Genomic DNA, 14,752 nt, shown 5'->3' with positions numbered 1-14,752 from the left:
ACGTTTAGTAGCTGATTGAAGGCAAAGTGGAAACCAGACTTGTAGTCTGTGGTGCCTTTAGCTTGCATGAGCTTTACAGCCTCTTTGAAGATCTTCTTGTTGTGAACGTTGGCCTGGACCAGGTGTTTGAAGCAAGGGACCACTGCCTCTGCCTTTTCATTAAACTGAAACAAGAAAGGAGAGAGAATGACAGAGCAGAAATGGGATTGAGGAACAACAATGAGAGAGCAGGCTAGATAGAGAGCAAGAGATAAAGACAGTGAGAGAGCAGGCGAGATAGACAGCAAGAGATAAATACTGTTAGTGAAGGAGGAAATTGGTTATGAACAAATGAATACCCGTTCATATGAGTGATTGCTGTGTTGTTTAAGGTTGTGCAACATGTTTTGTGCTGATACCTATAAAAATAGTATGAAATAGAATTCTCCAAAAAAACAAATGTATAACCAATGAAATGTCAATCCCAGGTGTAACTACAGTAACTACCACACTATCACAGACACACTCACCCTGGCCACGTTGACATAGTCGTCATCAGACAGAGTGTCCAACATCTCCATCACTGATGACTTGATCAGCTTCAAAGTGAGGCCGCTCACACTGCCACTCCTGAGGGGGGACAGGTATCATGAGACACGCTTGCAGGCACGCACTGACGCACGCATGCAGTAAATTAGTTAGTAGACCAAGAGAGTTCCAAACCTCTCTGCCAGTAACAGCTAGTTTTCACCTCCCCACTCAGACCCCTCCCAGACAGTCCTAGCAAAACTAGCTTGAGAAATTGTTCTTTGCCAAAAATCTTTTTGACAACTTTAATGGAAAAAATATCATGGTAAGGTACTTCATTGTTGCCTAGAAATGATAAATAAATCAGGTTTATAGCTAGAAACTCAGCGAGTGCATCCCAAATGGTATCCTATTCCCTACATACAGTAGTGCAGTACCAGAGGCCCTGGTAAAAAAAAATACAAAGGGAAGTCCAGAAAGTATTTTAATGTCCAGATACACTAAATGACCAAACGTATGTGGACACCTGCTCGTCGAACATCTCATTCCAAAATCATGGGCATTAATATGGAGTTGGTCCCCCCTTTATTGTTATAACAGCCTCAACTCTTCTTGGAAGGTTTTCCACTAGATATTGGAACATTGCAGTGGGAACTTGCTTCCATTCAGCCACAAGAGCACTAGTGAGGTCGGCACTGATGTTGGGCAATTAGGCCTGGCTCGCAATCTGCGTTCCAATTCATCCCAAAGCTGTTCGATGGGGTTGACGTTAGGGTGTCTGTGCAGGCCAGTCAAGTTCTTCCACACCAATCTCGACAAACCATTTCTGTATGGACCTCGGTTTGTGCACAGGGGCATTGTCATGCTGAAACAGGAAAGGGCCTTCCCCAAACTGTTGCCACAAAGTTGGAAGCACAGAATCGTCTAGATTGTTTATTGTATGCTGTAGTGTTAAGATTTCCATTCACTGGAACTAAGGGGCATAGCCCAAACAATGAAAACAGCCCAGACCATTATTCCTCCTCTACCAAACTTTACAGTTTGCACTATCCATTGGGGCAGGGAGTGTTCTCCTGGCATCCGCCAAACTCAGATTTGTCCATCAGACTGCCACATGGTGAAGCTTTATCCATCACTCCAGAGAACGCGTTTCCACTGCTCCAGAGTCCAATGGCGGCGAGCTTTACACCACTCCAACCGATGCTTGGCATGGCGCATGGTGATCTTAGGCTAGTGTGCGGCTGCTCGGCCATTGAAACCCATTTCATGAAGCTCACAGACAAACAGTTATTGTGCTGACATTGCTTTCAAAGGCAGTTTGGAACTTGGTAATGAGTGTTGCAACCTAGAACAGACGTTTTTGATGTCCTACGTGCTTCAGGACTCGACGGTCCCGTTCTGTGAGCTTGTGTGGCCTACCACTTCACGGTTGAGCCATTGTTGCTCCTAGACGTTGCCACTTCACAATAACAGCAGTTCCAGTTGACAGGGGCAGCTATAGCAGGGTATAAATTTGACAAACTGACTTGTTGGTGCCACGTTCAAAGTCACTGAGCACTTCAGTAAGGCCATTCTACTGCCAATGTTTGTCTATGGAGATTGCATGGTTGTGTGCTCGATTTTATACACCTGTCAGCAATGGGTGTGGCTGAAATAGCCAAAACCAGTAATTTGAAGGGGTGTCCATATCTTTTTGTATATATATTGTAGGTTATTGTTCACCTGAAAGGTGAATTCCTCTTTCAGTGTCTGGTGTAAAGTGAACTGAAGCAGGTTTCCTCTAGGATTTTGCCTGTGCTTAGCTCCATCCTGTTTCTTTTCATTCTGAAAAACTCCCCAGTCTTTGCCGATGTCAAGCATACCTATACCATGATGCAACTACACCATGCTCGAAAATAAGGTTGCAGTTACTCAGTGATGTGCTGTGTTGGATTTTCCCCAAACATAAGGCTTTGCATTTTCAGTATTACTTTAGTGCCTTGTTGCATACAGATGCATGTTTTGTGTATTTGTATTCTTCTTTTCATTCTTTCATTTAGTTCATTATTGTCCATTGATCCATGTTATTTATAATGTTTTGGTGACATGGTTACATGCCTAAGCAGTTTCCTTCCTCTCCTGCAGCTCAGTTCAGAAGGAAGGCTGTATCTGTGATGTGTGTGGGTGATTTAATACATCATCCACAGCATAATTATTAACTTGACCATGCTTAAAGATATATTCAATGTCTGATTTATTATTGGTACCCATCTACCAATCACTGCCCTTTTCTTTATGAGGCTTTCGAAAAGCTCCCTGGTCTTTGTAGTTAAATCTGTGATTGAAATTCAATACTTGACTGAGGGACCTTACATATGTTGTATGTATGGGGGACAGAGGAAGAGGGTAGTCATAAAAAAATACAGAGTGAGTCATATCATTTATTATGTTATTTGTTAGGCAAAATTTGACTTCTGAACTAATTTAGACTTGCCTAAACAAAGGGCATGAATACTTACTCAACGACTATATTTTTGTTATTTAATTTGTATTAATTTGTCAAATTGTGTAGAATTTTCTTTTGACTTTTACAATAAAGTATTTTGTGAAGAGCAATGCCAAAAAAAAATACAACTAAATCTATTTCATTCACACCTTTTAACGCAACAAAATGTGAGGAAAGTTTAGGGGGGTGTAGGCATTTTATAGGCTCTGTACCTGTGAAGGAGCATGGTGCGGCTGTAGTGTTGCAGTCTCTTAAGTGCATAATACCTCCACTTGTTTAACATACCTGTTCTCCAGTGCTTGACATGGGCAGGAGCTCCATGGAGAGGAGTACAAGCACCTCAAATTTTGTGCTGCTTGAGCTCCTATTCCTCTTATAGAATATTAGCTCAAAAGAATTGTGGAGCCCCTGCACCTAAATATAAACAGTACCGGCACCGGTAAACAGTACCGGTACCTATTTGAGTCCAAGTCAAGCACTGCTATTCTCCCCTCTACTAACTTGTAAACCTAATACTTTCCACCTGTCTAAATTAAGATTGAAAAACACTCTAGCCCTTTTCACACACAAAGCATACAAAGCATGGTATGAAGTTTTTCTGCACCCAAAAAATTACCACAAACATTATTGAGGAGACAAACTCTCTGCCAAAATATTTGTTGTTTCACAACCATTGTGTCAAATGTGTTGTAAATCAGTTGTACTACCTAAGTGTGTGCAGGGCCATAGTCTCAACTGAGCAGCAAATGACTGCTAAATAACATAATAACAAGATATTCACTGTCCATTGCACGAATGCGAAACTCACCTCCTTTGTAGATGTCTGTGGGGATCTGAACGGCTGTGAAGGAGTAGTTGACCTTATTTTTGAAGTTAGCGTCATACACAAACTCCACCTGTAGTGGAGGGCTCACTGTTTCCCCATCACCATCTTGCAGGGAGTACTGATAACAACACATGTACACACGTAGATACATACACACACACACACACACACACACACACACACACACACACACACACAATATTACTACCACTTCATTCTTCAGCAGATTTCAAAAGCTTTATCAACAAATGAGAGAGGATGTGTAGAAATGAGCTTTTCCCTTTCTACTCACATAGTCTAGCTCTGCCTTGGAATCATAATACGTCATGTTCCACTCCTGGTAGAGAGCAAAACAAAACAGATATACAGTTGAAGTCGGAAGTTTACACACACCTTAGCCAAACACATTTAAATGCAGTTTTTCACAATTCCTGACATTTAATCCAAGTAAAACTTCCCTGTCTTAGGTCAGTTAGGATCATCACTTTATTTTAAGAATGTGAAATGTCAGAATAATAGTAGAGAAAATTATTTATTTCAGCTTTTATTTCTTTCATCGCATTCCCAGTCGGTCAGAAGTTTACATACACTCAATTAGTATTTGGTAGCATTGCCTTTAAATTGTTTAACTTCAAACGTTTTGGGTAGCCTTCGACATGCTTCCCACAATAAGTTGGGTGAATTTTGGCCCATTCCTCCTGACAGAGCTGGTGTAATTCAGTCAGGTTTGTAAGCCTCCTTGCTTGCACTCGCTTTTTCAGTTCTGCCCACAAATTTTCTATAGGATTGAGGTCAGGGCTTTGTGATGGCCACTACAAAACCTGGACTTTGTTGTCCTTAAACCATTTTGCCACAACTTTGGAAGTATGCTTGGGGTCATTGTCGATTTGGAAGAGCCATTTGCGACCAAGATTTAACTTCCTGACTGATGTCTTGAGATGTTGCTTCAATATATCCATATCATTTTCCTGCCTCATGATGCCATCTATTTTGTGAAGTGCACCAGTCATTCCTGCAGCAAAGCACCTCCATAACATGATACTGCCACCCTCGTACTTCGGTTGGGATGGTGTTCTTCGGCTTGCAAGCCTCCCCCTTTTTCCTCCAAACATAACGATGGTCATTATGGCCAAACAGTTCCATTTTTGTTTCATCAGACCAGAGGATATTTCTCCAAAAATTAAGATCTTTGTCCCCATGTGCAGTTGCAAACCGTAGTCTGGCTTTTTTTATGGCGGTTTTGGAGCAGTAGCTTCTTCCTTGCTGAACGGCCTTTCAGGTTATGTCGATATAGGACTTGTTTTACTGTGGATACAGATACTTTTGTACTTGTTTCCTCCAGCATCTTCACAAGGTCCTTTGCTGTTGTTCTGGGATTGATTTGCACTTTTCGCACCAAGGTACGTTCATCTCTAGGAGACAGAATGTGTATGACTGCTGCTTGGTCCCATGGTGTTTATACTTGCATTCTATATTTTGTATAGATGAACTTGGTACCTTCAGGTGTTTGGAAATTGCCGAGGTGGAGGTCTACAATTGTTTTTCTGAGGTCTTGGCTGATTTCTTTTGATTTTCCCATGATGTCAAGCAAAGAGGCACTGAGCTGGAAGTTAAGCGATGAAATACATCCACAGGCACACCTCCAATTGACTCAAATTATGTCAATTAGCCTATCAGAAGCTTCTAAAGCCATGTCATCATTTTCTGGAATTTTCCAAGCTGTTTAAAGGCACAGTCAACTTAGTGTATGTAAACTTCTGACCCACTGGAATTGTGATACATTGAATTATAAGTGAAATAATCTGTCTGTAAACAATTGTTGGAAAATGACTTGTGTCATGCACATAGTAGATGTCCTAACCGACTTGCCAAAACTGTCGTTTACTAACAAGGATTTTGTGGAGTGGTTGAAAAACAAGTTTTAATGACTCCAACCTAAGTGTATGTAAACTTCTGACTTCATCTGTATAACATGGATGACGACAAGTTGGCCTAGAGTTGCAAGGCTAACTGTAATTTACCAAAGATCTGGAATCGTAAGTAATTTTGGTAATCTATGGCAATCTATGGTAACTTTGGTAATTTATAAAAATGTATTCATTTATAGTAGTCATTTTTTGTATGTGTCCATATTGACCTTGAGTTTCTAGTGGATAGACCATATAGTACAAGTGAAAATAGCCTAATCAATTTTTAAAAGCATCCAGTCAACAATGGCATTATTTTCAATGAACCAAGCAACTCTTCCAACTATTGACTTTTTCACAACTGCCACCAGTTTGACGCCAAAACATTTAAAACAAAGACATATTGAGATAGTAAAATAAATAAAAGTATGTCAAAAAATGTATAGTATTTTTAACGCTGAAAACCTCACATTGAACACCAAAGGTATTCACTAAGTTGATGGTTTATATTTAGGATAATGTTTTACAGCTTTGTCATTTTATTTTATTTGGCCTATATTATATATTTTACATGTGATAAGGCCATACAGAGGACCAGAAATAAATACAGACACCTGTGATAATCTGGAGTATCTAAAAAGGCTCTAGATGTAATCTGATCAAATAAAATAAAAACTTGAAAGTTACCAAACGTCAGGTAGTTTACTGGTAAACTTCTAAAGTTTCCAGTAATATACGCTCCCTTTGCAACCCTAAGTTTGTCAGAATCTTATAATAGGGTAACCAGAGTTAACGACCATACTCCCTCAACAAGTATAAAATAAATTGGAAATGCTCATCTAAACAAACTGTCCTGCTGTCATGAAGGAACACCACAAACTACACCCCTGTATTTCATACAATACAACAGTGTGGTAAAACCCACTGAATCATCCAACCAAACTCCTTTTTTATTGGTGCATAAGGATGGGAAGAGTTGTTACTTGTGAGCTATGCTGGTTCATACACAGAGAGCGAGCCAGTGGTGGTGAGGCTCACAGAGGGAGTCACTGCAGCTGGGAGGGCTGGGGTGGGGTGGTGTGGCGAGGGGAGGGAGGGAGGGAGGGAGGATGGGGGATGAGTCCACAGGGCCTGTCCTACCTCAATGAGCTAATGGACCAAACCATGTGGAAAAGTGGAATGTCAATGTGTGTAGGACTCAGCAGTGCTCCCCCCGGCTGAGCTGGCCATGCTTTTCGCTACACCCGCAATAACATCTGATAAATATATGTGTCCAACAAAATGTAATTTAATTTAGTCCGCACAGCCAGTTACAGCTCCAGCTATCCCAGCCCAGCACTGTCGAACTAGCTCATCCTTGAGCTCCGTAATCTGCCCTGTGATCTCAGAACACCCTGGCTGTAATAATGACTGACTGTGTATAAAGATGGATGATTGATGATGCAGTGTGGCATGGGATAGCGCATTCTAAACTTTGCAAATCTGAGTAGATTACTAGTGTTAGGTTCTTATTATTCCGAGTAAATAACCCACGGACACTAGAGAAGCTTTAACCAATTTTAATTCTTCACCAAAGGTTCTGTACAGCTGTAATCAGACAGCAAAATATTTCTCTCCATAGGTTATAAACATCCTACTTAAAACACTCCTTCTCTCCAATCCTTTGTTTATTCCCAAGAGAAAAAAGGCAACCAGATACTGACCCTGATTGCTCCCTTAAGGGGAGCTGACCTCACCCCTCGCCTCCTGATCCACAGATATCCATCTGTCTTCCCTATATCAACACGGTGCTCTGCTCCCGTCCCCCAACACATTCCACAGCTATCTGTCATTCTACAGAGAACCCTTAACTTTGTCCTTTGATTCTATGCTTCTTTCTCATTCATTTAATATCTCAATGTTCAAAATGTAGAACCCAACACTAGGAAATAGTACTATTGGCCTCCAGCGGATGTAAACAGACATGGTGGTAAACCTTTGAATAAGGGGCATGGAATCTGATGAGAAGAAGAAGAGGAAGAATACATGGGACTTATAAAGTGCTTATCAAGGACCCAAAGTCACTTTACAATTGTAGAAACAAAACAAAACAACAGATATCCAAAGAAAACAATGGCAGACTAAAAAGCAGGGAGAAAAATCATGTGAAACAAAGAGAAGGGGGGTAGAGCTCAAGGAAGGGTAAGAGTGTGATGTGTCAGTCTATGAGTGAACAAGCAGGTGTTGTGTGTGTGGGGGTGTTCTTGGTTTTACTATCCTTGTGGGGACCAGAAGTCCTGGAGAAGTGGGGACATTTGGCCGGTCACCACATTAAAAGGCTATTTTAGGCTTAGGGGATAGGTTAGGGATACAATTAGGGTTAGAATTAAGGTTAGGGGTTAGGTTTAGGAGTTAGGGTTAGGGGTTTGGGGTCGAGGGTTAGGTTTGGGAATCAATTGTTTGTTCCCCACAAGGATTGTAAAAAAAAAAAATATGTGTATGTAAGAGTGTGTACGGGAGAGAGAGTGTGTGTGTGTGTGGGGGGTATTTCCCCACCATGGCTTATGAGTAGGCCATGGTGGGGGGGGGGGGGGGGGGCTTATGGTGAAGAGGTAAGGCTTTAGGTGGAACTGAAAGGTGGTGATGGACTCAGAGTCAAAGGGAGTTCCAGGGCCTGGTTACAGTACCTTAGGTAATAATTTGCATAGAGCACCTCAAATATTTCTTTAGGTAAGGGAATACTTAAGGGCGTTTACGGTATTTTGAAGGCATGTATGACAAAAATAGTATTTACAATGGAGACAGCTTAATTCACTGACTAAAGGTCTCGTCACAGAGATCGCATTTGTTTTGTGAGATAGCAAAATATAACTTCTATAATAAAGACAGGACAACCAAATTTCTTCAGAAGATAATTAAACACGTTTCTTGAAGTTACTTTTTTCTCAACTTGTTTCAATTACTTTCTAGCATGTCAAGCTAGCTTACAGAATAGCTAGCTAACTAGCAAGCTAACTTTTCCATGGATTGTGCTCCTTTCATAAAAAAACAAAGCTAATTTCCTGCAATTCTACATATGTTCCAACGCTTTGGCCCATGAACAGGGTGGAATAAAAAAAAAAAGTTTTTTAAATCACAGGTCGGATGTAGGGAGTCACAATATACCGGTAAGCATATCTCAATCTGCCGATATTAGCTAGAAATGCCAACATCAGTATCAGCTCTATGTACAGTGGCAAGAAAAAGTATGTGAACCCTTTGGAATTACCTGGATTTCTGCATAAATTGGTCATCAAATTTGATCTGATCTTCATCTAAGTCACAACAATAGACAAACATAGTGTGCTTAAACTAATAACACACAAATGATGGTCTATATCTCAAATACATCATTGAGACATTCACAGTGCAGGTTGTAAAAAGTATCTGAACCTCTATGCTAATGACTTCTCCAAAAGCTAATTGGAGTCAGGAGTCAGCTAACCTGGAGACCAATCAATGAGACGAGATTGGAGCTGCCTTGCCCTATAAAAAACACTCACAAATTGGAGTTTGCTATTCACAAGAAGCATTGCCTGTGTGAGCCATGCCGAAAGAGATCTCAGAAGACCTAAGATTAAGAATTGTTGACTTTCATGAAGCAGGAAAGGGTTACAAAAGTATCTCTAAAAGCCTTGATATTCATCAGTCCACGGTAAGACAAATAACATTTTATTAGCCACATGCTAAGTGAAATATGTAATGCTTACAGTGAAATTCTTACTTACGAGCCCCCAACCATACAGTTCAAAAAAATATGAATAAGAATGAGAAATAAAAATAACAAGTAATTAAAGAGCAGCAGTGAAATAACAGACAGGGAGGGGTTTAAAATGTCAGTGAAGTCACTTGCCAGTTGGTCAGCGCATTCTTGCATTACACGTCCTGGTAATCCGTTTGGCCCTGCGGCCTTGTGAATGTTGACCTGTTTAAAGAAAGGTCTTACTCAATTCGGCTGCAGAGAGCGTAATCACAGTCTTCTGGAACAGCTGGTGCTCTCATGCATGTTTCAGTGTTATTTGCCTCGAAGTGAGCATAGAAGTAGTTTAGATTGTCTGGTAGGCTCGTTGTCTATAAATGGAGAAAGTTCAGCTCTGTTGCTACTCTCCCTATAAATGGCCATCCTGCAAATATGACTGCAAGAGCATAGCGCAGAATGCTCAATGAGGTTAAGAAGAATCCTAGTGTCAGCTAAAGACTGTAATCTCTGGAACATGCTAACATCTCTGACGAGTCTACGATACGTAAAAACACTAAACAAGAATGGTGTTCATGAGAGGACACCACGGAAGAAGCCACTGCTGTCCAAAAAAACATTGATGCATGTCTGCAGTTTGCAAAAGTGCACTTGAAGGTTCCACAGCGCTCCTGGCAAAATATTATGTGGACAAATGAAATTACAGTTGAGTTGTTTGGAAGGAACACACAACACTATGTGTTGAGGAAAAAAAGGCACAGCACACCAACATCAAAACCTTATTCCAACTGTAAAGTATGGTGGAGGAAGCATCCTGGTTTGGGGCTGCTTTGCTGCCTCAGGACCTTGGACAGCTTGCTATTGTTAGGTTCTAATTTTCAGAGTAAATAACTCACGGACACTAGAGAAGCTTAACCAAGTTTAATTCTTCGCAAAGGGTCGACACAGCTGTAATTCAAACAGACATGGCTTCCCCCGTGGTAGTATTCATACCCCACTTTGGATGGACCCTCCTCCTTATTGCTAAACATTGCATAATTATTGCTAAGCAGGAAGTGATATGAGCTTTCAATGGTTTCTCCCCTTATCAGTACTGCCACATGCGATCGTGTTTCCTGCACACAGCCCCTCCCAAGCTTCATTATGGCACCGCTCATGTCTCTTTTGTAACTAATGTTCCTATACTTCTGAGTATAAGAATGTTCAAAGTTTCACCCAGAATCCAACCCTATCATCGACGGAAAAATGAAATCCTAAGTTTATCAATACATTTTGCAGGAGAATGTTAAGCTATCTGTCCGCCAATTAAAGCTCAACAGAGGTTGAGTGATGCAACAGGACCACGACCCAAAACACAGAAGCAAATCAACAACAGAATGGCTTCAACAGAAGAAAATACGTCTTCTGGACCTCAACATGATTGAGATGCTGTGGCATGACCTCAAGAAAGCAGTTCACACCAGACATCCCATGAATATTGGTGAAATGAAACAGTTTTTTAAAGAGGAATGGTCCAAAATTCCTCCTGACTGTTGTGCAGGTCTGATCCGCAACTACAGAAAACGTTTGGTTGAAGTCATTGCTGCCAAAAGAGGGTCAACCAGTTATTAAATACAAGGGTTCACATACTTTTTCTACCCTGCACTAAATGTTTACACGGTGTGTTCAATAAAGACATGAAAACGTAACATTGCTTGTGTGTTATTAGTTTAAGCAGACTGTGTTTGTCTATTGTTGTGACCTAGATGAAGATCAGATCAGATTTTATGACCAATTTATTCAGAAATCCAGGTATTTCCAAAGAGTTCACATACTTTTTGCCATTGGGCAAAAATAAAAATGTGGGGTTCTACACATTTTGACATGAGACTGAGAGAATTTTTCTGTTTTAAAGCTCTTGCAATACTACACACTTTGCCATGGGGCAGAAAGGAAAATGTGCAGTTTTCTAGCTCATCTCATGCTATTCTACACATTTTGACATGCGGCTTAGAGAAAATGTAGCATTTTTTAAGATAATTAATGCTAAAATATAGGTGTGTTGACTTTAGGGCTGACACAATTTAGTCAAGTGGTCGATTGTTTGGTCGATGGGCTGTTGGTCGACCAAGATTTTTTTGGTCGAGCAGTCGCAAATACACAGTGCGTTCGGAAAGTATTCAGACCACGTTTTCGACGTTTTGTTACATTACAGCCTTTTTCTAAAATTGATTATTTTTTTCTGCCTCATCAATTTACATACAATATCCCATAGTGACAAAGCAAAAACTGTTTTTTTAGACATTTTTAAAAATGTATAACAAATGTAACACTGAAATATCATATTTACATAAGTATTCAGACCCTTTCCACAGTACTTTGTAGCAATTACAGCCTTGAGTCTTCTTAGGTATGATGCTACAAGCTTGGTACACCTGCATTTGAGGAGTTTCTCCCAATTACCTCTGCAGATCCTCTCAAGCTCTGTCAGCTTTGATGGGGAGAGTTGCTGCACAGCTATTTATCAGATCTCAGAGATGTTCAAGTCAGGATTTTGGCTGGACTACTCAAGGACAGTCAGAGACTTGTCCCGAAGTCATTCCTGTGTTGTCTTGGCTGTGTGCTTAGGGTCGATGTCCTGTTGGAAGGTGAGCCTTCACCCCAGTCTGAGGTCCTGAGGTTTTCATCAAGGATCTCTCTGTATTTTGCTCCATTTATCTTTGCCTCACTCCTGACTAGTCTCCCAGTCCCTGCCACTGAAAAAACATCCCCACAGCATGATGCTGCCACCACCATGCTTCCCCATAGGGATGGTGCCAGGTTTCTTCCAAAATCTTGTTTCTCATGGTCTGAGAGTCTTTAGGTGCCTTTTGGCAAACTTCAAGTAGGCTGTCATGTGCCTTTTTACTGAGGAGTGGCTTCCGTCTGACCACTCTACCATAAAGGCCTGGTTGGTGGAGTGCTGTAGAGATGGTTGTCCTTCTGGGAGGTTCTCCCATCTCCACAGAGAAACTTTGGAACTCTGTCAGAGTGACCGTCTGGTTCTTGGTCACCTCCCTGATCAAGGCCCTTCCCCGATTGCTCAGTTTGGCCCGGCGGCCAGCTCTAGGAAGAGTCTTGGTGGTTCCAAACTTCTTCGATTTAACAATGATGGAGGCCTCTGTGTTCTAGGGGACCTTCAATGCTGCAGAAATGTTTTGTACCCTTCCCCAGATCTGTGCCGCGACACAATCCTGTCTCGGAGCTCTATGGGCAATTCCTTCCATCTCATGGCTTGGTTTTTGATCTGATATGTGCAGTCAACTGTGAGACCTGCATTTACCACAGGTGGACTCCAATCAAGCTGTAGAAATATCTAAAGTATTATCAATGGAAACAGGATGCACCTGAGCTCAATTTCAAGTCTCATAGCAAAGGGCCTGAATAATTATGTAAATAAGGTATTTTTTTATACAACAATGTATAAAAAACTGTTTCGCTTTGTCATTATGGGGTATTGTGTATGATTGCTGAGGAAAAAATATTTAATTCATTTTAGAAAAAGGATGTAACATAACAAAACATGGAAAATGTCAAGGGGGCTGAATACTTTCCGAAGGCACTGCATATATATATATATATATTAATTATGGCAAATAAGACACCTGTCTGATTCACGCCTGTCTCAGTGGACTAATCCATTGGAGGCCGTGGCAATGGCACACCAGTATCACCAGTAGTACACTTACCATTTCTGATCTACAATGTTTGTTTGGTTATGGCAATTTCTGTTAATGCATTTAATACACTGCTCAAAAAAATAAAGGGAACACTTAAACAACACAATGTAACTCCAAGTCAATCACACTTCTGTGAAATCAAACTGTCCACTTAGGAAGCAACACTGATTGACAATACATTTCACATGCTGTTGTGCAAATGGAATAGACAACAGGTGGAAATTATAGGCAATTAGCAAGACACCCCCAATAAAGGAGTGGTTCTGCAGGTGGTGACCACAGACCACTTCTCAGTTCCTATGCTTCCTGGCTGATGTTTTGGTCACTTTTGAATGCTGGCGGTGCTTTCACTCTAGTGGTAGCATGAGACGGAGTCTACAACCCACACAAGTGGCTCAGGTAGTGCAGCTCATCCAGGATGGCACATCAATGCGAGCTGTGGCAAGAAGGTTTGCTGGGTATTGTCAGCGTAGTGTCCAGAGCATGGAGGCGCTACCAGGAGACAGGCCAGTACATCAGGAGACGTGGAAGAGGCCGTAGGAGGGTAACAACCCAGCAGCAGGACCGCTACCTCCGCCTTTGTGCAAGGAGGAGCAGGAGGAGCACTGCCAGAGCCCTGCAAAATGACCTCCAGCAGGCCACAAATGTGCATGTGTCTGCTCAAACGGTCAGAAACAGAATCCATGAGGGTGGTATGAGGGCCCGACGTCCACAGGTGGGGGTTGTGCTTACAGCCCAACACCGTGCAGGACGTTTGGCATTTGCCAGAGAACACCAAGATTGGCAAATTCGCCACTGGCGCCCTGTGCCCTTCACAGATGAAAGCAGGTTCACACTGAGCACATGTGACAGACGTGACAGAGTCTGGAGACGCCGTGGAGAACGTTCTGCTGCCTGCAACATCCTCCAGCATGACCGGTTTGGCGGTGGGTCAGTCATGGTGTGGGGTGGCATTTCTTTGGGGGGCCGCACAGCCCTCCATGTGCTCGCCAGAGGTAGCCTGACTGCCATTAGGTACCGAGATGAGATCCTCAGACCCCTTGTGAGACCATATGCTGGTGCGGTTGGCCCTGGGTTCCTCCTAATGCAAGACAATGCTAGACCTCATGTGGCTGGAGTGAGTCAGCAGTTCCTGCAAGAGGAAGGCATCGACGCTATGGACTGGCCCGCCCGTTCCCCAGACCTGAATCCAATTGAGCACATCTGGGACATCATGTCTCGCTCTTTGGATGGACCCTCCTCCTTATTGCTAAACATTGCATAATTATTGCTAAGCAGGAAGTGATATGAGCTTTCAATGGTTTCTCCCCTTATCAGTACTGCCACATGCGATCGTGTTTCCTGCACACAGCCCCTCCCAAGCTTCATTATGGCACCGCTCATGTCTCTTTTGTAACTAATGTTCCTATACTTCTGAGTATAAGAATGTTCAAAGTTTCACCCAGAATCCAACCCTATCATCGACGGAAAAATGAAATCCTAAGTTTATCAATACATTTTGCAGGAGAATGTTAAGCTATCTGTCCGCCAATTAAAGCTCAACAGAGGTTGAGTGATGCAACAGGACCACGACCCAAAACACAGAAGCAAATCAACAACAGAATGGCTTCAACA

The 14,752-nt window shown here is 41.9% G+C and overlaps 1 protein-coding gene across 3 annotated transcripts in view; it reads right to left on the bottom strand.

Annotated features, from left to right (window-relative positions):
- Positions 1-10,431, bottom strand: part of LOC139370807 (voltage-dependent calcium channel subunit alpha-2/delta-2-like) — an 11,823-nt gene extending 1,392 nt beyond the window's left edge. The window contains exons 1-5 of one of the 3 annotated variants that reach the window (XM_071110584.1): positions 9,597-10,431; positions 4,111-4,155; positions 3,801-3,936; positions 510-609; positions 1-164 (exon numbers count right to left, since the gene is read on the bottom strand). The exon at positions 1-164 is cut by the window's left edge and continues 1,392 nt beyond it. In XM_071110584.1, the coding sequence (XP_070966685.1) occupies positions 1-164; positions 510-560 (215 nt within the window). In that variant the 5' untranslated portion in view covers positions 561-609; positions 3,801-3,936; positions 4,111-4,155; positions 9,597-10,431. Of the gene's footprint in view, positions 165-509; positions 751-3,800; positions 3,937-4,110; positions 4,156-9,596 lie in introns of those variants that run through there. The other 2 variants (XM_071110583.1, XM_071110585.1) reach the window with 2 other exon arrangements.
- Positions 10,432-14,752: the final 4,321 nt, after the last annotated feature.

Source organism: Oncorhynchus clarkii, chromosome 17 (genome assembly GCF_045791955.1).
Source record: "Oncorhynchus clarkii lewisi isolate Uvic-CL-2024 chromosome 17, UVic_Ocla_1.0, whole genome shotgun sequence".
Lineage (NCBI taxonomy): Eukaryota > Metazoa > Chordata > Actinopteri > Salmoniformes > Salmonidae > Oncorhynchus > Oncorhynchus clarkii.
The sequence above is the reverse complement of the archived record's forward strand: the minus strand, read 5'-3'. Positions and strand labels throughout refer to the sequence as shown.